Genomic DNA, 23,934 nt, shown 5'->3' with positions numbered 1-23,934 from the left:
ATGAAACAAAAACAAAAAACAATTCTTTTTTGTCGCCATTTTTAGTGCTATGAATATTCGTCTTTGGGATTTGCCAAAAACAAAACAAGATGCAATTTTATTTTTTCAGGAGGGAAATATTTTACCGAAAAAACGAAAATGTACCAATTCCCACAACATAAAACTTTATCTTGGCAAACGTACGTTTTGGAAATGTTATTTCATTTGGAATCTTATTCATCAGAGTTCATAAGGCGATATGATTGTTTTGAATCTATGCTAAACTCTATATCGGCTCATTTTCCACCGAAATCCAACTAACTATTTTGATTTTAAATAAAGTGTTTTATTTTATGAACTGTCGCAAAAATTTTAAGTGTAGATTGGCGGCACTTAAAAACCGCCAAATCTGTAGCGGTGGTGGCGTTAATACGTCGTAAGTACCGAATTTTTATTCCATACTTTTCTGAATCATATTATTTCAAACATTGGAATATACAAGAAGTATACATAAACACATAATGTTATACCATTTAATTTTTCAAAAGTATTTTGAGAACAATTTTTATCAAAAAATTATAAACTAAAAAACGGAAAATAAAGAATTTGTGGGGGCGGAGTAATCGACCATGTCAACCGTCATCTATGAAAAGGTACCCCGACATAGAGTCGAGTTAACATGTCTTATATACTAGTGAATTGTAGTTGTAATTTTGTAGTGGTTACGCTACAGTACTCCCCCACCAGAATTATAGCTATGATAGAATTCGATGAATGGATGCCACTAGTTGATTCATTGCTGTTTTGTGCGAAGCCGGGAGAGCTGTATTAAGATCACCGTATTTTTTGAGTGCTGAATGTGAGAGGTGTATTAACTTCACGGTCGTAGTCGCTCCTCTGTTGCCGTTAGCAGTCGAGTAATCACAAGTATGCAAGCCGACGTTGTGTGTGATCGAGATGAGACTGAGTAGCAACTGCGTGAGGAGGTGGATAATGATGCAGTCACAAGTAGCAAGTCAACTGTTCAATGTGGACCATCCAACGAAGTAGGCGTTACTGCCAAGGTAGGCGTGGTCACATCACGTCCGAAGGTCACCAATGTGGGGGCGGAGTAATCGACCATGTCAACCGTCATCTATGAAAAGGTACCCCGACATAGAGTCGAGTTAACATGTCTTATATACTAGTGAATTGTAGTTGTAATTTTGTAGTGGTTACGCTACAAATTCTTAGGATAAAAAAAAAACGATTTTAAGAATTATTAACATTGAAATAAAAACTTTCATATTATTTCTTTTTTTATTATTCTTATAGTTCTTAATCAGACGTAAAAAACCATTCTGTAGAGAACCATCATCAAATGAAAAAAAAATATCTACAAGCAAATTTTTTATTGTAAAAATCATTGCACTTACCTGATTTATGATTCCCGGAGAATTCCAAAATGATAAGTTCCTTGTTTGAAAACTTTATTCTCAAATAATAGATACATAGTTTATACCTTCATTACTTTTAGATAACATACTACACAGCAAAATTTTATAATTGATATGAATTTGAATATGTAGCTAAAAGCAGAATAGCTGAATTCTAGTTGAACTTATTCTTTCAAAATTAAAAAAAACTTACCAAGAAAACGATTTAAATTAATTAAGAATCAGCACAAATGGCACTATTTCAAGTAACTTGGATAATTTTTTATTGTTGTTTTCCGAATTATATGGATACAGAAATATATACTATTCTATAACGAAGAAGAATATGCTATAACTATTACAATTCTGTATGTTCTGAATTCATATTTATTCACTGAAATGACGAAAGCAATGTTGACTTCACTTTAATTCGTAATGAATTGAAGACAGAAGAAATGCATTTTACCTTAATACACACATCTGTAACAGTATCCGAAATCGGAAGTCATCAGTTGCAAGTTTGTTGATAATAGAAATTAAAAATTATTGAGGAATTTTTCTTCAAATGTTTGGCGTGTTCTGTTCCTGAAAGATTTACTAATATTCTGGAGATTTTTTTCAAGTTCTTCGGCCTTTTCCTTAGGGAAATTTTGTTTCTTATTTGCTGCTAAAAAATGGCGTCTGATTCAGTCAATGACTTTGATGGAACTAAATGAAAACGTGATAAATTAATGTCCGATATTTACAGGCTCCCGCTAGACGGCGTACTCGAGCGTTGTGATCGCGAATTAATATTTTTTAGTAAAATGAAAGAATTAATATATTTTGCTGAACGATAAAAATTAAATCATGCCTAACCCCTTCCTTACAAAGCAGTATCTATTTACTAACTTTATTAAGTAATAGCAATTAAAGTTCCAAAACAAAATTTAACTGTAATTGTAATATTTCTGTTTGTTTTGATTTTTAAAGGTGTCTGCTTCTGGTTGATAGGTGATGTAGGGTAATCATATCATTTTAATGTTATTTTTGTTTCTTTTTATATTCTAGTTTTTGTTCTAAAATATTCTTTATTTCTTCTTTTTTCCATAAGACTCTTAGTGTTAAATTTTTTTTATAACATTAATTAAATTCCGATTTTAGTATTTAAAAATTTAATGCTAATCACAGTGTAATGATTCCTTTCTATTAAATAAAAACGTAGGTCATCGAACTAGAATGTCTTATTTGTGGGCTGTGAATAGTTTAGGAAAAGTTTATACTCTTTCAACTGCTGAAGACGCATGGGTTGAAGTGAGTGGATTGGAAATAAAGAGGATATCAGCCCATGAATTTTTTACCTGGGCAATCGGTGGCGATCACCAGGTCTACATTTTTGTGCCAACCAGAGATATTCCAATACGATGCCGAGTAGTTACTTATGAAAATGAGGTATAGTATTTTTTGAGTTTCTGATGAATATTAATATAGGGTTTCCACGATCTGGAAAAAATAAATGAGAGGTAGGTAAGGTTTTTTTCAAGACTACTGGAAAATTATTAAATTTAGCTTTTATTTGAGAATTACTATGTTGCATTCCTTTATTTCCTTTATATTATAAATTTTATTGCCAGTTTTTAAGATTGAACTTTGACACTTTTGCTGCCCCTTTAAGATAAATTTCTTGATCGTGGGAGCCTTGTTATATATATGATACTTTGGCGCTTTTCATACCAAATTTTAAGAAACGTTTGCTCTTGGTTAACTGCTCGTTAAGCTGTTGAAGAGATTTCCGTGTTGTGATCTGTGGCAGAATAATCGCCAAGTCTTGGAAACTTCCGGGCAGTGGTCCACGAGAAACTAAAACAAACATCACAGAAAGGAGCAAATTCAAAAATTGTAACTCATAGCAATCCTCAAGCAAACATCTACATGTTTCTTTTTTTTTTAAATTTGCGAGTTACTTGACATCTATGACTATTTGACATCTTGGCGATTCTAGTTGGTGCGGCAGATCACGATACGGAAATAACCCCAAGCTGTTTTACTGACAATTTTTAATCATACTTTTTAGTATTTGTTCAGATGGGAAGATTTCTGTCTTGTAATTTGCGGCAGAATAATCCCCAAGTTTTGACACCTTCTAGGCAGCCGTCCACGAGAAAATAAACAAAATCACAGAAGGGAACCAACTCAAGAGATGTAATTCGTAGCTACCCCTGACTAAACCTCTACATGTTTTTTTTTTAACTGCAAGTTTAAAATCTATTTGATGCCTTGGGAATTGTTGTTCTGACAGTTCACAATGCAGATATATCATAGTACAGGTTCTTTTAATTTTTGTAATTGGAGCTCTTGTTCTAAATTTTTTTTTTTTTTTAATTTAAACCGAATTCTGTTTAAAAAGGTGTCATATTCTGTAGCAATGTGCTATATTTTTTATTTTTTAATCTGAACCTCTATCAAGTTGAATTAGGGTAACCAATGACTCTCCAAGGTAGCTGCAAAAATTGTATGATGTGACAGAGTCTAAAATTTGCAAATTTTAATGACAATTTTTTTAAATATGTAATTAATTTTTTGATTTATTCTTACAAAATAGCATGCAACTTTGAAATATCTCATGCTATTTTGAATTCTTTCAAAATAGCAATAGCATTCTTTCATAATAGCATGCAACAACTATCATAACCAAATGCAAAATTAATGAGGGAAACTGTCAGATCAGCAGATTCATCTTGAATTCTTCTGAGACATAAAAGTATAAAAAAATTTCTCCATTGTATGTGAAAACATTCATTTGATTTTGTGTCGATACATATTTATATACTATATATAATTCTATCAAAAATTAACCCCAGGATCTATTTAAAGGTAAACTCTTACAATGTTTTTTATAGGTAAATGGTAATGTTGCTTCTTTAAATGTACAAATAAGAATTTTTTAAAACTTTTTGGCAATTCTGTTTTCATTTTTTTAAATTAGCTGAAATATAATGGATGGTTCTGCACAACTTAGGCATTTAAAGGACATTTTATTAAATTTATTTTAGTGTTTTAATTAAATAAAAAAAAATTAAAAATTGGAATATAAAAGACTTTAAAATTTAACAATAATGCTTGTGTTAATCCATTTTAATTTGAATCAAGCAAGTAAATTTACACATAGTATATAAATATAGTACAGGCTTGATGTAATGAGAAGTAAACTTTAATGACAAATTTCCAAGTCATCGTCAAAATGTGGAAATTAAAGATACCTACTAAAATTGTATGTTTATATTGAGTTAAAAATTATTTACCCTCTGCTATTCCAACAAAATTATTTTAGGGAAATACATTTATGATGTTTAAGTAATCAATAATGTAGGAAAAGGCTTAAATGAAAAGCATTTCTATTTACTGATATCAATACAGAAAAGCAAAAAACAATAAAAGTTTAATTTTAGCAATTTTAATTCTTTATTTTTATAAAGCATTGCATTCACGACCTCTGGCTAAATTATCTTTTCTCTTACAAAATAAATGTTATTTTTAGAAATTCTGACTTTCACTTTATAATACTTTGCTTTTGTTGACCATGTATCTATCATGCTCTCGTATTTACCTTCAGGACAACATTTATTAATAGTTATCAAAGACATCAAAAGATAATACACTTTGTGCCTTAGACATTTCTGTATTTTATAAATTACAGAACTATGTAGTTCAGTCCATAGGCTGTAGGCTAAAGCCCTCTACTCTAGATAAGACTTTGTTATTCTACTTTCCTTATAGAGATGGAATCCACTAAATGGTTTTAGTACAAAACTTTTGCCCACTGATCGACCACATTGGAGTAGTGCAGATGGGTTAGTTTCATTACCACAAGAAGGTTTCCATCTGCCTTCAAAAAGCTGGGACTGGGAAGAAGACTGGTACATTGAAGATAATCTTGATGGCCAACCTTTAGAGCCTGAGGTATATAATATTTATTAAATTTCATGAAGTGTATTCTATGTATTAGTTTTTATGGAATAGAATAGGCTAAGAAATATAACTGTAAGTTTCTTTTTGTTTATTTCAATGTTTATTTTTAATTTGAAACGAGTTGTTAGCATTGTTTTGATTTACTTCAATTCTATTTCTCTTTTATTCTTTTGTATAAATATTTTTTTTATCACTGCTTTATGAAGTTTTAGTGCCATGACTAATTATCTCTCTAGAGTTCACTATTTGTGTATCAGACATAGTGTCTAGTTCTGTTTTATTCTTTATTCCATTTTGCTTTTATTCTTTTATATGATTTATTTTTTTTCTCTCTATGCTTAAAAAGATTTTTATTGCCTTGACTAGATATTCCTCAAGGGATATTCCTTCTTTAGATAAAGTTAGTTCCCACAACCCTAGATTACTCTAGTTTTCCGTCATTTGTCTTCTCTTTTTCTTCTTTTTTTTATGTTTGTGTCATTTATAGTTTTAATTATGCATCATTTGTTTTACATCCTTATTAAATTGTTATTTTTAATATTGAAAAATAAAGTTGTTTATTTATCTTTTTCTGTATCAAATTGTAACTAGACCAGTTAATAGTAACTAAGCTTTTAAATAATTTTAATTCATTTATGAATAAAAATTTCTCAAACTGTAACTTCTTCAGACGATAAACAAAATTTATTATGCAGAAAAAAGAGATCATTTTCAAATAGAGAGCCATTCAGAAAAATTTTTCTTAAAAAATTCAATATTCAAATTACTACTACTGAAAGTTTCTTGTACATAAAACTAAAAAACCAGTGCACATTTTGTTATAGAACAAAAAATAAAACATTAACCTGAATCTGCATTATGTTCCCCTCTGATACCAATCTTCAGAAAAATTTAAATAAATGAGTTACTTGAAACAATTAACATCACGGTTTTAGCATTGGCACCAGCACTTTACTAACATGCAGTATCAATTACACAATTTTCATAACTAGATAAATTAAAATGAGTTTTAATTGCAGTTAAATTAAAGGCAAACAAGGCTGGAACATAGCAATTTAGTTGTATCTACCATATTAAAAAGATATTAGAGTGACATTATTTTTAAAATACTAATTTCTATGTATGGTGAAACCTCTCAGGAGTGACCACTCTCCGTTCTATAGTAAAATGGTCGTTGATTGAGGTCTAGTCTGTGTCATTTTCTTGGCGTGAAACACGGCTTCTGTTGGCGTCTTGAAAAAACAGATCTATGAATAAAATTGGGCGTCTATAAAAATTATCCCAACTTATAATGTTATGCATTAAAGCAAATTTACCAATTATAAATGATAAAACTATTTTAAATAAATAAAAAAAATTATGTTTTTTGTTTAAGTTTGCATTTAGTTTTATATCATAAAAATTAGTTAGCTTTAAAAGATGAGATGAGGTTGGCTTATTTGAGAAGCTTGTTTTTTCTAAAATAACTTTTTCTTTCTAACTCAGTTTTCAACTCTAAAAGTAAATAATTGATAACATCATCTTTAGTGCACTCTGTCATGAGGTTATGTCGTCAAAAAGAGCTCTCTAAATAAGAGCCTCAGACAAATATTTTGAATGCATTTTAATCTACTTATTTGTTTTGTGAAATTTTTTGTTTTGATATTTTTTCGTGTTTCCTTATTTTCCACATTTGGTGTAGATGTTTGCCTGGTCTCTGGGAGTGGTTTTAACAGTCTCTCCTAAAAGCTTTCATGAACATAAAGTATATGGAAAAAATTCTGTGCCTCCCAAAAGTGATTTTATATATATATATATAAATACTATATATATAATTAATTTATAGACTTATCGTAATCTGTAAATTGAGGTGGTCTTTCTTGGAGGTTTCACTGTATATACATTAACTAAAAACATACAGTTAAAAGCATACATATTAAATGCTTACAAATATTTTTTGGAATTTTATTTCGGTAATTAAAATTATTTAAAGTCTCAGGGTATCAAAAATACTAGTGTTTTAAAATGACCCATTTATCATCCCAAATATTGCACAGCTGTGTTATATTGCGAAGTTGCTGTATAATGTTAGCTGTGTCTAAATGCAATGTATTATATAAATTATAAATGCTAAACAGCTTAATTATTGAAGGTTAATATTATTTTATGTAATATAGCAATTCTTTCTTTTCCTTTTTTTTTAAACTGAATTAATGTCAATTTTCCATACCAATTTCGGTGCAGCATTAAGATAAAAAGTGCAATTTCAATTTTTAAAACACTGATTTAAGTAGTTTATTTTTTACTAAATTTGATTTTATAATTGTTTGTTGTTTTTCTTCAAAAGAATTAATAAATCACCGGAATAGATAAAAAAAGATATAAGTGATAAAAGACATAAAGTGATAGTTGATAGAAAAGAAGAAAAAGCTCTTTTTTTTTTTTGTTCAAAGGGTTGGATGTATGCTACTGATTTTCCTACCAAATATGGACCCAACAAAACATGGAATTCTCTAGTGCGAAGACGTAAGTGGATTCGTTATCGTCGATTTTGTGCTACTAACAAATGGTCATTGGTAATTGAATTTTATGAATTTTTCTTGCTAAAATTTTAACCAAGTTTCTTTGAATCTGAGTTTCTATTTGAATTAACATATCTATTTTGCTAAAATATGTCAACTAATTCTGAATATGTATTTTAAGTATTAATTGTCCTTTACATTCTCTGTATGGATTTTGATTATGAACAGAGAGGCCAACTATTCCGAATTCAAATTTTAAACACGGTAGAAAACTACAATCTAAATTTTCCAGAGTTTCAGTTAATGTTGACAACTTTTTAGGAGGCTCAACATGTCTTAAGTGTAATAAAGTGGCATATCACATAAACCTTTGAAATATTTCGAAGTAGTGGTGAGTGAAAACCCTACAAATCGAATTCATTTAATCAAGAATTATGCATTAAAAGATTACCAATCAAAAATATTTATCCACTGTCCAGAGAAAGTTGGAATCTCTGTATAAATATAATTTCAAATTAATATTATTTAAATAATTTCATTTTTATTTCAAATATAATTTAAATTTTCACATTAAATTAGTGAGACTTTATACAGCATTTAATTACTGCTAACAATTTTTCTTTTTTAAGAAAGTATTCATCTTTTTAACGCTAATTCCTTCTTAAAACTTTGAAATGTTTTATTTGTTTATTTTATTATATTTTTGCCACAACTGCTAACTTTTAAGTTTTTTTAAAAGATGATTGAATTCTTCAATATTTCTTGTTTATCAAATTTTTTTCTTACTTTTTATATTTTTACTCATTTTGGATTATAAGAAATTATTTAATGAATTTCATATTCATGGAAGTTGGAAATCATATTTTAATTAAACTAAACTCAGCGGCGCGACAGCCCTTGAGGGCCAAGGCCTACTGTGCCCATTTCAGTTTTCTTGACCTTGGACTCTGGGATGCAGGAGCAGATGTTCCGATCAGGTGGTCAGCCGAACGCGGAACCCCCAGTGTTTAATTCCCAAGCATGCTTGGTACTCATTTATCGACCCACTGAAGGGATGAAAGGCTGAGTCAACCTTGCCTGGCCCGAGGATCGAACCAGGGGCCTGTGGCACGACAGCGCGAAGCGCTACCGCTCAGCCACCAGGCGTCAGGAAATCATATTTTGCATTAACTAAAAAAAATTTGAATATGAATAAATTAAATTTTAAGAAAATGAGTAGATTAAATATTTCGAGTAGCTTGAAAAATCTTTTAATATTTTTTACTAGCATTATTTTAAACCAATTTTATGAGCAATCTATTCACTCATCTGCCATTATTTATTGCTTATGATGGTCATTCTTCACCTTAATACCTTACTGCTAGCAATTAATTCACCTTAATACCTTACAAATTACAGCATTCTGATAGCCTTAATAATTATAGCATTCAAATATACAATGCACTCCTTTTTTTAATTTTCACAGTCATGAATCTCGTAAACTATATACAGAAATTTGAAATTGCTCAAAAGTTCAGTGATCAACGCATTAGCATTTTTTGTTTATTTTAAAATTGAATGATTTTTAAATTAAAATGAGCAAAATGGAAACATTCATTACATTATTAAAGCCCTTTTATAAAACATTTTTAAAAAAATCTCTAATCTTTTTTTTTTTTTTAAATCAAATTTTTGAAGTTTATATTTCGATAGAATGAAATTATGTTTTTTTTTTCCTGTCTAGTTTACTCTTTCATGCTCCAAATTTTATTTATTTTTTCTTCCAAATTTTGTATGTGGATCAGAAATTTCAACTTCACTGAGTGCTAAAGCAGAACTTATAACAGTTTATAAAGACAAGACCAAGGGTGCCTAATTATGTTAATCTCCACTTTCTTAAAAGTATTACTCAAAAACCATATCTATGTACTAGAGGGCAAAAAAATAGATATTTAAAGGAAGAAAACAATTATTCATTGAAAGCCATAATTTAAATTTCTTCAAAACCAATCTCTTAAAACTGTTTTCTTTTTAAGGTATATTATGTTTTAGCAGTGAAATATGCAGCTGTAATTATTAATTACAGTTTTAAAATCAAGTAATAACAATTTTATTCAATTGTTTTATTTTAAATTAAAATAAAAGGTAACCAAATAAAATAAAAGGTGGTTAAAACAAAATCCCTGTCTTTAAAGATATTATGAGTAACAAAAAATAAATCTTACTAAAGTAATGAAATAATTTTTAAATTTTTTTAACAAGTTTTTTCATTTTCTCAAATTTTGGCTATACTTATAAACAAAAAATTTGGGCAGGTAAGGCATAAAAATATGCAGTTGATAAGTTTCAAGTACTTTTTCTTCATCTAATTTTTGTAATTTTTTTGAATGAACTTGTAAAAGTTACGGTAAGGTATTTTTTGGCATTTATTAATGTAGATTTATTGTTCTTAATCAACAATTTCAAGAGGCAGAGAAAGCATGAACTTACTGAATCAATTTTGATTCTGCTAAATCAAATGTTAATTAAAATTTTAATCTTAAAAGGTTATTGTTTCATCTTAAAATAGTTTAATAAAGATTTAATGTGCTTAAAAATATTCATTTCTTAAAATTTTCCTAAATTGTTATTTTAAGTATCATTCTAAATTTAATCATTCACTAATTAAAGTAAAATAAGTCTTAAACTAACAATTCACCTTATTTTGAAAAAAAAAATGATGGTGAAAAAGGATTTATTGAATTACAAATAAGTAATAAAAATTAAACATAAATGCGATGTTCAAGCTAAATTTGTTGTGAATAATAAATAGTATAAGTTGAATAAAATTGATGAAAAATGTGCATGATTTTTTAGATTTTCACATTCCAACATTGATAGCATTATTGTAGTGTCTTCTTTTATAAAACTTATGCTTTGCCATGGAGAACCGCAATGACCAAGGGGAATGGTCACAAATTCTGGAGTAAATCCCAGATCAATTGTTGTTAACCTCCATGATCCCCCTGGTTCAAAATGAGCTGTTGCAGGAATATTTTACTTTCATGTTTTGCCATTGGTATTAATTTAATCACTAATTATTAAGTATTTCATAGAGTTTGTTCAAAAAATTTTAATCTACACACTACCTTCTCATTAAATAAGATAGAAATAAGGCAGTTGTTCTTGAAAACAGCCACATAAAAGGGTGGTCTAACATGCAGAGTGTTAATAATTTTGGTGAATAATTTTAATTATTTAACACATACCTAATTGCCAGAATTTTTTTTATCATTTAAAAAGAAAAAATATTGATGATTTATATTTGTTAGAAAAACAGTTCTGAAGCTTTGTCAATAGCCTTTGTTGGACAAGACTCTGCCCTGACTTATGCTCTTAGTTTAATCTTAACATTTTTTAAATGTTACTTTTTCAGTAGTCATTTGAAATTATTAAACTGTTTTTCTATAAATAATATTTTAAAGTTAAAAAATAATCAATTTGAATCATCTTTTTTAAAGATTCCAAGCATTCATGAAGATCCTATAATGGAACCTTTTATTGACATAGCAGTAGGAGGAACAGATGTCCCAGGAGGAGAAACAAATTGTTTTGCAGTTTGGGCTATTACAATTCAAGGGAGGGTAAGCAAATTTGTCATACGATACTTCATTTTTTTTAAAGTCATTCTTGTAATATTAAGAAAAGGTTAAAATTTGTATAATAAAAGGCTTGGAGTAATATGATCAAAAAGCCATATTTTTCAATTATTCTGAGGACGGTTTTGGGGGGGAAATGGTATTACAATCAAACTTCATGTTATGGACATGCCTGCAAAACAAATGTCTCTCATTACAGACATACTAATTTTAATTTGCTGTAAATCTTCTATAACAACATTATGTACCCTCTCTGCAAAGCAGTCACTCATATAACTGGGCTTAGTGTTTCTAAATTTGAAAAAAAAGGAGAAAAACTCTTTCTGCTTTCAATTTTAAGGGGGGAAAGATATTGAACTTTCCACCATTATCAAAGTGTGCAAGTTTTGTGCCTTGTGCATAACTAAAAATATTGTTAAGTGATTTCAATACTAAAGAATCATTATTTCTCCTGTCACCTTGCCTTATCTCTGCTGAGAGAGGAGAGAAAATTATACTGCTCATGTGAACAGTTTGGAGAGCTGCATTTTTCTTCTTTTCTTCTCTTTTTCATCTCTTCATCTTTTCATCTGAATGATACAAGTTCTGAGACCCGATGAGCTGAAATGATGTATTAAATTTCTTCAATTCCTCTTCCCCACTGAAAATTCTTTGCTTCTTCTGATCAATATGAAAGTATTTAACACAGATTCTTTTTTTTTTTTCTTTTCTTTTTTTTTCTTTAAAGAAAGGGACAGATATTTAGTCATTAACGTGTTTATATAAATCAAAAAATTTTTTGACACGGCAGATAATTGATTCGAAATATAACAACTACTCGTAGGATCTAGTGCCTTACAGAGGTATATTTCTCTGCTTTCTTTTTTCTCTGTGCATCGCGAGAGGTATATCTTTAGGGAACTATTACCACGTTTCCTAACAAGTGATGGGGAAGTATTAGGGGGTGTAAACCTAATAATTGAAACTTACAGAGGAAGTGACTATTCAGACTATTCTTACTATCAGACTATTCTTACTAAAAGTGTCTATTCAGTATTATGTGACTAATTTAATTATCTAAGTAAGTTGGAAAAATATATTACCTTATCTGTAGCTACATCTAAAATTGTGTATTATATATATCAAACTTTTTCACATATTGTTTTGTTTTGAAAAAAAAAATTAAAGTTTAAATAAATATCAATATAAATAGTTATTATGGATTATTTAATTATTTCTATATCATTACAATTATTCTAAAATTAATTTTTGACATTAAACTTCATTATTAGTATATATTAGTTTCACTTTATTTCTATCCAGGTAATGAAATATTTCTGTATAATTTGTTGTGACCTAGTGAAAATTCTCAGAACTTGTAAAGTATATATCTGGAAACTGATGCATCTAAAAAACAATTTGATAGAAAAATATCACTTTTAGAAAGAGGGCGGTTTATCATTAGACTGCTCCAAACCCTTAATATGTAGACATTGTTTATTCTACATAAATCTTTTTTTTTTATAAAGATTCTTGTAAAATTGCCATTTTAATTTATTTATTCCTTGACGTTTAATTACAAGAACAAACCAAATATCTGCAATTTAAGTAACGAAAATTTTTGTAGTTACACTGAAAAAATTATTTGTAAGAAAAAAAAATTAGCATTGGAAATCAAATCTTTTTTTTTCCATCAGAATCATAAATTGTGATTTGTTTTATAAATTGTTTAAAGCGTTTGTGCCTCTTTATCAAGATTTTTCATATTGTTTTTTTATCGAAAGCTTTTTCTTGCAGTTTTTTTCTTTTTAAAATGTAATTATTTTGTTTTGATTTTTTACAATTCAAACTATAATAAACTAAATAAATAAGGATTTATAATTGAGTTAATATTCTGTATTAAATATCAATGAATTTTAGAGTGAAGTCAATCAATAGAAATAATGTTAGTAAAATAATGTTAAATCACATCAATAAAAATATTGCTGTTTGACTTGAATTGCTGAGTAATTAAGAATTGTCACCTAACACTGCATTGTGATATTCTTGTTTGTTCTATGCTTACTGATATTTTCAACTTTTTCACTCAAATATGTTAACTTTATTGGTTTTAATTTGCGAAAATGAGTATTTTTAAGAATTAAAATATCCATTTCTATAAAATTTTCATATAGATATTGTTCCGTTACGGTGTCACTGAAACTTCTCCTGAAGGCAATGGTTGGGTTCCTATCAAAACACCTGAGCAGAGTGAATTAAGTCAAGTATCTGTTGGACCAACAGGTCTGACATGGGCAGTATCATATAATGGGCATGCAGTAGTACGCACTGGCGTTTCTAGAGAAAATATTATGGGTAAGTATTTTTAATACTGTGGAAACCAGTACAAAATTTTATTTATTATTTAAGTGATATAAATTCTGTTTTTTTGTTTATGCTTTTAAAATTTAATTTCAGGTAATGATTGGGTTATTGTTGATCCTCCTGATGAAGCTGATCCTTTGGTTCAAGTCAGTGTTGGAAAAAATGTTGTGTGGGCATTGAGCAAAACCAATGCGGTAAAATATGATGGTTTATAACCTTAATTTTCTTTTTATACCATTGAGCAAATTGTCATTTTTATAATGTATTTTGAAAATAAAAAAAACTGATCTAAAAAAGAAATTTGCACTTGTGCAGAATGTTTTATTCAATAGGGTTTGTTGACTTAAATTAATAATTCTGAATTCTGAATGGAAATATATTTGTAAACATTCATATACTTTTTTTTTTTAGAAATTTATTACCTGAATAGGAACGAAAATTTCGATTACATAAAAGCAAATATTCCTTTTATTTTGCAAACAAAATATTTTGCAATAATTTAAAGCTTTTGTTTTTCAATGAGGGTAAGTCCCGCAGTGGATTGATCGTTAAAACACGGTTCCCAACAGATCACCGAAGTCAAGCATCACTGGCTGCTGTCAGTGTGCTGGTGGGTGACCACTTGGATCAGTCTGCGTAGGGACCGAGGGTGTGCGGTATTGGTCCTCGTTAAACTGTTCTACCGTAAAGTGCTAGACATCGCGTGCAGGTCGTCGGGCTACCGAATCGGGGCTGCAGCCCCCTCTGCAGAGGATCAAAATTATGACGGCATGTCTTCGAAACATCCTCAGGGATGTTTCCCAGACCGTCGCCAATAGGCCATTGTGCAGCTCTAGTGGGACGTAAATTAACAACAGCAATGAGGGTTGAAGTTTAAAGAAAAATTTAAAACAATAGAAAAAAAAATAAGAAAAATGATAAAGGGATTTATGTATAATCCATAATTTTGTAATTAAATATTCTTTTTAAACTTTTATTTTTGTGAGATGGAAGTAAATAAAGCCGTACCCAGCTTCATTCCATAATGGCATTATCAATACCTATATGGCTATTATATACATGGAAAGATTTAAATTAAAAATGATTTTTAATAGTTATTAACAATACAATTGAAAATTAGCACTTTCAAATATCATTGAGGTTTCTTTATTCTTGTACTGGCAAAATAGCTATTTAACTGAACTCTCTTATACAATGATAAAAGTTAATTCTTTTTCTCTTATTTATTTATTACTATTTTACAGGTTTGGTTTCGGAAAGGTATAGACGGCCTTCATTCTGGTGAAAACCCTCAAGCTGCAACTGGTACGGGATGGACTAAAATGTATGGAAACTTAATAAACATCAGTGTGGGAATTGATGATCAAGTATGTTCTTTTTTTATTCACATACATATATAAACTTAAACTATATTCAGGGTTAGGACTGGGCTATAAATCGATATATCGCGACATATCGATTTAACGCCTATATCGGCAAACCGATACAGCAACTTTCATTCCAAGCGATGCATCATAAATCTGATTTAAGCCGTCGAGTGAAGAAGACGATATAACGATATAGCGATACACGCAAGGACTTTCTCTTACGTTCCGATGCCAACTCGCGCTGTGGAAGACGATATTGTTTTAGTTATGTTGAGACGGCCTTGACTGATGAGCGGTAGAATCAGAATCACTTTTGAGACCTTATATCGTTATATCACATGTTCGTTTTCGCACCTTCGCGATTTGAAATCGTTTCTTGTAGATTATTTTCAATGGGATTAACTTCGTGATCGCCGTCGTAACCTTGTTCTGAACGCAATCTATTATTGAAAAGAATTTATAAAGAAAAGTTTCTTCATTAATTAGGTAAGTTTTTTATTTATTTTCGGACAAAACTTTTTTTATATTTTTAAATGTGAAAATTATCGGAAATCTAATTTAAGGCACCCATAAGGAATTAAATTACAAAGTAAATAAATTTGTTAGGTTATTTTTTTACTTTCTTTTCATTTATTAAAAACCTTTCGGATAAAACTTCTAATAATTTAATGGGCTTCTATTACTGATTTTAAATTTATAAATCTTGAGTTGTTTTTATTTTTAGAAATAAAGTTAAAACAAAACTTATTTTTTGGACATAAGTCAATAAACTTTATTTGTTCAAAAGAATTTGAAAAGCTTGCGAATTTTATTCATTTCTTTTTTCTTTTTTTTTTTTTTTTATCAATTACTACTTCGTTTTATTAGAGAGTAAAATCATTATTTTTTTTTAATTTTCGTTTTATATTATTAGTTAATTAGCTAAATATATTACCGAATATCACAATTCTTTTGTTTTTATTTTTAAGAATTTAATTAAGAAACTTTGCCTTACTTTGTTTTTCGTTCGTTCATTATTTAATTTAATTTAATTATTTATATGAAATAATAATAAAAATAGTGTTTAAGAAGCATTTTTTTTCTAAAATTTATTTAGCTCTTTGTTTTAAGCATACAAATAATTTTTTAACGAACTTATTTTTTAAATTTTGTTCCTATGCTGTTAGGTAAATATATTGATAAATTTCACTTTTATTTATTTTTTTATTTTTAAACTAAGAAATCTTTTGTTATTTGCGTGATCATTTTTAGAAAATATAACAAAACTTGTGTTTACTTCTTCATTAAGAATTTGAACATTACGATCGAACTTAATAATTCTGTAATTATTTACGCATAATAGTACAAGCAAATATTGATTTGTTAAAAAAAAGTTTCTTTTTTTTAAAAAAAAAATATATTTTTAACACTTTGTTTTAAGTGTATAATGAATTTCTTAACAAACTTTTTTTTTAATTTTTTAAATTTTCTTTCAATAATTTCAGCTAGATATCTTTATAAAATTCCCTTTTTATTTTTAAACTGAGAAATCTTTCAGAGAACGAAAATTTTAAGAAATTATTACAATTCTTATGTTTACTTTTTAGTTTAAAATTCGAACATTTTTAATTTTAAACTTCGGCTTTTAGTCAATCTAACTTTTATTTTAATTAAAATATATTTTGAAATTTTAAAATCAGCTTTTGTTTAATAACAATATTTTTTTTCATTAAGACTGTTTTAGGGGTTAACTTAAATTAAGACTGCTTATACCTTATAAACAATAATGAAGTGCAAATATTTCATTCCGTATCTACACACATTTTTTCAATAAATATTTTAAGTAAGATTTGTACATCTTAGTCAATTTATTTAATATCTTTCTTTAGCAAAACATAAATATTTTCAAATTTATAAATTTATTTAAATCAATATGCGTATGAAGTCTTGATAGAAATCTGACTTTCTGTGCCTTAAAGTAAATGAAATTCAAAAATACTATATCGCGATACATCGCTATATCGCGATGCAAAACTGACGATATATCACGATATATAATTTCTAATATCGCCCAGTCCTATTCAAGGTATCCGCGCACCTGGAAAGTCATGAATTTCGGCATTGAACAAAATTTGACATGAAATGTCGTGATTTTAACTATTTTTGTAAGAAAATCATGGATTTAGGTCGCTGAAAAATGTAATTTTTGAAATGGAATGTAAAAATACCCCCCCCCCCATTTCATGGTATTCTGAATATCTGAATTTGTAATAAAATCCTCACTCACAGTCATATTTTATTAAAATATAAATTGTTTTTATCCTGTTCTTTAAAAGTTACGGTGTTCTTTCAAAAAATGAAATAAAAAACATTTCTAGAGCGAATTATCTTTTAAACTTCTGTGATTTCAGAATTTTTGTTCATTTATTTTTTATTTTTTTATCAATTTAAAATTCTAGCTGAAGCAAGCCAGTCATTGGCAAATTTTTTTTAATTCCAAAATGAGAACAGAAAAATCAGGAGTATTTCTTTCCTTTCAGAGGAACAAAAAAAGTATCTTCAGAATGTAATTTTGCAGAAAAAAAATTTTTGCTTTTGTATTTTTTTCAGCTATTTTATGGCTTCAACTCTTTCTTTACTCTTTTTTTTTAATTTAAAATCTTTGAATATGAAGATGCAGAGTATAACAGTTTTGGCTATACGCATCATTTCAATTTATGTTATTATAATCCTTTTTTAAATTTCTTGTTGTGTTTTTGTCGGAGAAAATAGTAACTTCGTTAAGTCATGAAAAATTCTAGGAATTAGTCATGAAAAGTCATGAATTTGAAAATCTAAAATGTAGCAGATACCCTGTATATTTTAATTAACTTTAGATCTATTTACAATTTTGGTTTTGCTGGCCAGGAAACTGAGTAGTTAACGAGTATGAATCCCACTTGGCGCAATGAATATGTTTCTCTCTATGTGGTTCTCTGTTGCATTCTGCATAAATGTTGCTCACCCTGTGAATGAGTATCTGTGGTGATGTTGCTCACCTCCATGACTCAGGTTCACAGGTGCTCATTCGTTAATGTTAAATGAGCAACAATTCTCACATCTTCCATGGCGAAGAAAATCTAAGTTCAGTTCCATTAAAAAAAAATAATAACTTAGTTTTTTAATAATACTTGTGGGGGGTGAGTTGTTAGCGACAATGTCAACCTTCATCTATAAAAAGGTACCCTGTCATAGAATAGAGTTAACATGTCTTATATACTAGGGAATTGGAATTATATTTTTGTAGTGGTAGATGCACTATAGTACTCCCCCACCAGAATTATATCTGTGATAGAATTTGATGAATGGATACCACTAGTTGATTCATTGCTGCTTTATGAGAAGCCGGGAGAGCTGTATTAAGATCACCGTACTTTTTGAGTGCTGATCGTGAGAGCTGTATTAAGTTCATGGTCGTGATTGCTCCTATGTTACTGAATACGTTGTAAGTTATGTGTGATCAAGACTGAGTAGCAATAGTGTGAGGAGATGGATAATGTCGCAGTCACAAGTAGCAAGTTAACTGTTCAACGTGGACCATCCATTGAAGTAGGCTTGTTCAGTTCGAAGTGGGCGTTACTGTCAAGATAGGCAAAGGTCACCAATGTGGGGGATGGTAGCTAACGACAATGTCAACCGTCATCTATGTACAGGTACCCCGTCATAGAATAGAGTTAACATGTCTTATATACTAGGGAATTGGAATTATATTTTTGTAGTGGTAGATGCACTACAGTACTCCCCCACCAGAATTATATCTATGATAGAATTTGATGAATGGATACCACTAGTTGATTCATTGCTGCTTTATGAGAAGCCGGGAGAGCTGTATTAAGATCACCGTACTTTTTGAGTGCTGATCGTGAGAGCTGTATTAAGTTCATGGTCGTGATTGCTCCTATGTTACTGAATACGTTGTAAGTTATGTGTGATCAAGACTGAGTAGCAATAGTGTGAGGAGATGGATAATGTCGCAGTCACAAGTAGCAAGTTAACTGTTCAACGTGGACCATCCATTGAAGTAGGCGTGTTCAGATCGAAGTGGGCGTTACTGTCAAGATAGGCAAAGGTCACCAATGTGGGGGATGGTAGCTAACGACAATGTCAACCGTCATCTATGTACAGGTACCCCGTCATAGAATAGAGTTAACATGTCTTATATAGTAGGGAATTGGAATTATATTTTTGTAGTGGTAGATGCACTACAGTACTCCCCCACCAGAATTATATCTATGATAGAATTTGATGAATGGATACCACTAGTTGATTCATTGCTGCTTTATGAGAAGCCGGGAGAGCTGTATTAAGATCACCGTACTTTTTGAGTGCTGATCGTGAGAGCTGTATTAAGTTCATGGTCGTGATTGCTCCTATGTTACTGAATACGTTGTAAGTTATGTGTGATCAAGACTGAGTAGCAATAGTGTGAGGAGATGGATAATGTCGCAGTCACAAGTAGCAAGTTAACTGTTCAACGTGGACCATCCATTGAAGTAGGCGTGTTCAGATCGAAGTGGGCGTTACTGTCAAGATAGGCAAACGTCACCAATGTGGGGGATGGTAGCTAACGACAATGTCAACCGTCATCTATGTACAGGTACCCCGTCATAGAATAGAGTTAACATGTCTTATATACTAGGGAATTGGAATTATATTTTTGTAGTGGTAGATGCACTACAGTACTCCCCCACCAGAATTATATCTATGATAGAATTTGATGAATGGATACCACTAGTTGATTCATTGCTGCTTTATGAGAAGCCGGGAGAGCTGTATTAAGATCACCGTACTTTTTGAGTGCTGATCGTGAGAGCTGTATTAAGTTCATGGTCGTGATTGCTCCTATGTTACTGAATACGTTGTAAGTTATGTGTGATCAAGACTGAGTAGCAATAGTGTGAGGAGATGGATAATGTCGCAGTCACAAGTAGCAAGTTAACTGTTCAACGTGGACCATCCATTGAAGTAGGCGTGTTCAGATCGAAGTGGGCATTACTGTCAAGATAGGCAAAGGTCACCAATGTGGGGGATGGTAGCTAACGACAATGTCAACCGTCATCTATGTACAGGTACCCCGTCATAGAATAGAGTTAACATGTCTTATATACTAGGGAATTGGAATTATATTTTTGCAGTGGTAGATGCACTACAGTACTCCCCCACCAGAATTATATCTATGATAGAATTTGATGAATGGATACCACTAGTTGATTCATTGCTGCTTTATGAGAAGCCGGGAGAGCTGTATTAAGATCACCGTACTTTTTGAGTGCTGATCGTGAGAGCTGTATTAAGTTCATGGTCGTGATTGCTCCTATGTTACTGAATACGTTGTAAGTTATGTGTGATCAAGACTGAGTAGCAATAGTGTGAGGAGATGGATAATGTCGCAGTCACAAGTAGCAAGTTAACTGTTCAACGTGGACCATCCATTGAAGTAGGCGTGTTCAGATCGAAGTGGGCGTTACTGTCAAGATAGGCAAAGGTCACCAATGTGGGGGATGGTAGCTAACGACAATGTCAACCGTCATCTATGTACAGGTACCCCGTCATAGAATAGAGTTAACATGTCTTATATAGTAGGGAATTGGAATTATATTTTTTAGTGGTAGATACACTACAATACTTTTCCATCAATATGTTTTTCTAAAGCTATATTCTAATACTTAAATTCATTTAAAAGAAGAAAGGAAGGAAAAAGAAAAAACGTTTCTTTATTTTTTTTGTTTTATCTGCATTTTTAAAGGTATGAAAAAATAATGTGATTTTGTGTTTAACTTGTACATGCAGGGGTCTGTTTAGAAGTAATTTGGGTCCGTTAACGGACCCTTCACAAAATATCTTTTCATGAAAACGGACCCTTCACAAAATATTTTAACTTAGAAACGGACCCTTCACAAAATAATTTATCTTTTAATCGGACCCTTCACAAATTTGTTTATCTTCATTATTGTTTTGTTAATCGAATAAACCCTTCCCAGGAAGGGGGGGGGAGAAAGACAGACGTAAACGATCTAAATTTTGTCTTCCGCAGACGCTTCTTCCTTTATTCGTCCGAAATTAATATTCTGCGTTCAGCAGTCGGCTAAATGCCAAATATTTGTATGTTGCATCGCTTATTTAGTAGCTGCATTTGCTGTTTATTTTTTAAAATTTAATTTTTTTAATTATAATTTTGCAGCATTGAGCATAATCTTGTATGTCTTTGCAATTTAGAAACTCCTTGAAAAAGTTTTTTTTTTTTGCAATAACAGACCCTATTTGCACAAATTCACAAAAGCGAACCCTGGTTGAAAGAATGTGACTTAACTTTTATTTTATATTCACAAATTACGAGTAATTTTTTCACAATTTTACAAAAAACGGACCGTTCATAAAATGTCTGGACAGACCCCTGACATGACAAAAAAAAATATAATTAGTAAAATAAATTAAATAGCTGAAGTCAGCTTTGTCTTTTAAAAAATAATCGTGGTTTATTTATTTATTTTTTTTAAACAAAATGTATGCATTTCTCCTCCAAACTGATAATAAAATAATATGCTATTTTAAAATATAATTTTATTTTCAGAAATTTAATATAGCATTTTATCTCATTTTTGTACATTTTTCTAATATTATCAGTTAGCCACATTCAGCAACTAGTTTTCTTCATTTTTAAATATACATGGCTGTTGAAAGGTCAAGTTTATCCTTATAATTTGGTTAGAAAGATATGGTCCAAATTTGGGACTTCTCTCTTTATAAAGAAGCATTATTTAGCATTTCTGTCAATTAGGCTTACCCTCTAAATTGAATTGCCCCAATAATTACAAAATATTAAACTGAAACTTTGTTAATTTTTCTATTTATCTCTTAAAGAACAAACACATGGTACAAATATAATCTTCCTAAGTTTATAGGAAGTGGAAGAATTATCGATGAGTCTGTGAGTTGCAATGCCTTTTATATATAGAGATTAGTTTTTATTTATAAGTTATGCAGATAGTATATAAAACTGAAGTTTAAGTACAAGATTAAATGCAATAAATTGTTAATGTTTTTAACTTTTAGACCAGTTAGTTTATTTTCTGAGTTTTTTTTCATTCATGTACTGATTTTGTTTTTCATTTACTAATCTTGTTTGAAGTAGTTGATGTTAAACAATTATGTATGTTACATATGAAGGTGGAACTATATAGATTTGTAATCCTTACATTGTCTTTGCTTTATGTGAATTCATTGATATTTTTATGTGATTGATAGAAATGTTTAGGTTGAGAAAAAAGTATGATTTTTATAAACAGTTGTTTTTTAGCTTGAATTCCTACATGTTCAAAGGAATACATTTGTGGACTAAAATTTCTCAGAAATCATGTTCTAGAATGTTTTATTTACAGTTAACTCATCTTAACATCTTTTCACTAAACAAGAAAAAAAGACGTATAATATAAATTTTACTGTTTATGAAATCAAAAGTTTTGTATTATATTTTTTCTCTAACCTGTTTAAATATCTTAACTTTATTTGAATGAGAAATGTTGTAAGAAAAATAATTAATACATATTGTAAAATATTAATTTGCTTTTGTTATAGAGAACTTGTGTAAATTCTCATTCTTATCATTGCATGTTGTTCAGTTGTATAGGCAATATAAGTTACTTTTATTTAGAATTACTAATTAGAATGTGATATTAATTTGACAGATCTTAATTATTTTTCTTAACTTTGATTAGATCTTTGGAGTTACACCTGATGTTTTTGATTTGGTCATCAGAACTGGTATAAATATGTCAGAATTGTTTGGACGAACTTGGAAAGTGATTCAGTCCCCTATTGAAAAAATAAATCATTCTCCCAGCTCTTCTAGTCTTGATTCTATGTCTGTTAGTTCTCACAGAGACTCTGTTTTTACATCAGATTCGATATCGCTAAGTTCTAGAAAAATTAGTACCATAAGCGCAATTTCAGACACTCAGTCAAGGAAAGACTCTGAAGTGTCAAAAAATATTGACATGAGAGCGTTCCACGAAGAAGTTTCAGGAGGTGACTCTTTTAACACCGGTGATATCAATTGCAATCGATCCGCTACCCGTGATAGACTTCTCAGTGTAACTAATAGAACAGGTTCTTATTCAAGCTTAGATAGTGATTCATTGTGTGCTGAGCGAACATTGATGTGCCCGATTGAAAGTGTTGTAGACCATTCTAGTGCTAATGTGCTTTGGATGTGGATTAGTGCGAGTGGATGTGCTGTTTATTCAGAATCTCTACCAAATTGGTTTTCTGAAGGTATGTTATTATTTAAATATTTTTTATTTCATTAAAAGAAAATTAAAAGCAAAAGAAAAATGTACAAATGTAAAGCCTTAGACATGCAAAAATAATAACAGTGCCACTACTCAGAGTTATAAAAGATGGCAAGAAGAGTAACACAAATTATATATGCTTGGTTTATTATCAGCTCTCGTGAGAGCAATGGTTCTGCTTATGTGCTATAGCAAGTCAAATAGGTCAAAAGTTGTTAAGGGAACTGGAAAAAAAGAGGGTATTAATAGAATGCAAATTAGGTTCAGATTTAAGTAGGCAAAACTTAACTTTAAGGAAAAAGAAACAATAACTTTAAAAAAAAAAAGAAAAATAATTTTTGTTACTAGAAGGAAAATTTAAACAAAATGGAAAATAAAAAGATGTGAGGACAATTTTAAAACATTTATGATGATTTCAGTTCAGACTGCTGTCACTAACGAATATTAAGTCAAAGTGC

General features: G+C 29.8%; 1 protein-coding gene across 4 annotated transcripts in view; it reads left to right on the top strand.

The window, feature by feature from the left end:
- The first annotated feature begins 2,331 nt into the window (after positions 1-2,331).
- The window catches only part of Pex23 (tectonin beta-propeller repeat-containing peroxin 23), a 43,275-nt gene continuing 21,672 nt past the window's right edge, over positions 2,332-23,934 (top strand). For 2 of the 4 annotated variants that reach the window (XM_043043164.3, XM_071181334.2), the window contains exons 1-9: positions 2,332-2,397; positions 2,599-2,825; positions 5,151-5,333; positions 7,775-7,897; positions 11,323-11,445; positions 13,614-13,794; positions 13,897-13,997; positions 15,048-15,170; positions 22,904-23,459. In XM_043043164.3, coding sequence (XP_042899098.1) covers positions 2,613-2,825; positions 5,151-5,333; positions 7,775-7,897; positions 11,323-11,445; positions 13,614-13,794; positions 13,897-13,997; positions 15,048-15,170; positions 22,904-23,459 — 1,603 coding nt within the window. In that variant the 5' untranslated portion in view covers positions 2,332-2,397; positions 2,599-2,612. Of the gene's footprint in view, positions 2,398-2,598; positions 2,826-5,150; positions 5,334-7,774; positions 7,898-11,322; positions 11,446-13,613; positions 13,795-13,896; positions 13,998-15,047; positions 15,171-22,903; positions 23,460-23,934 lie in introns of those variants that run through there. The other 2 variants (XM_087150387.1, XM_043043176.3) reach the window with 2 other exon arrangements.

Source organism: Parasteatoda tepidariorum, chromosome 8 (genome assembly GCF_982258835.1).
Source record: "Parasteatoda tepidariorum strain Cologne lab strain chromosome 8, Ptep-v5.0, whole genome shotgun sequence".
Lineage (NCBI taxonomy): Eukaryota > Metazoa > Arthropoda > Arachnida > Araneae > Theridiidae > Parasteatoda > Parasteatoda tepidariorum.
The sequence above is the reverse complement of the archived record's forward strand: the minus strand, read 5'-3'. Positions and strand labels throughout refer to the sequence as shown.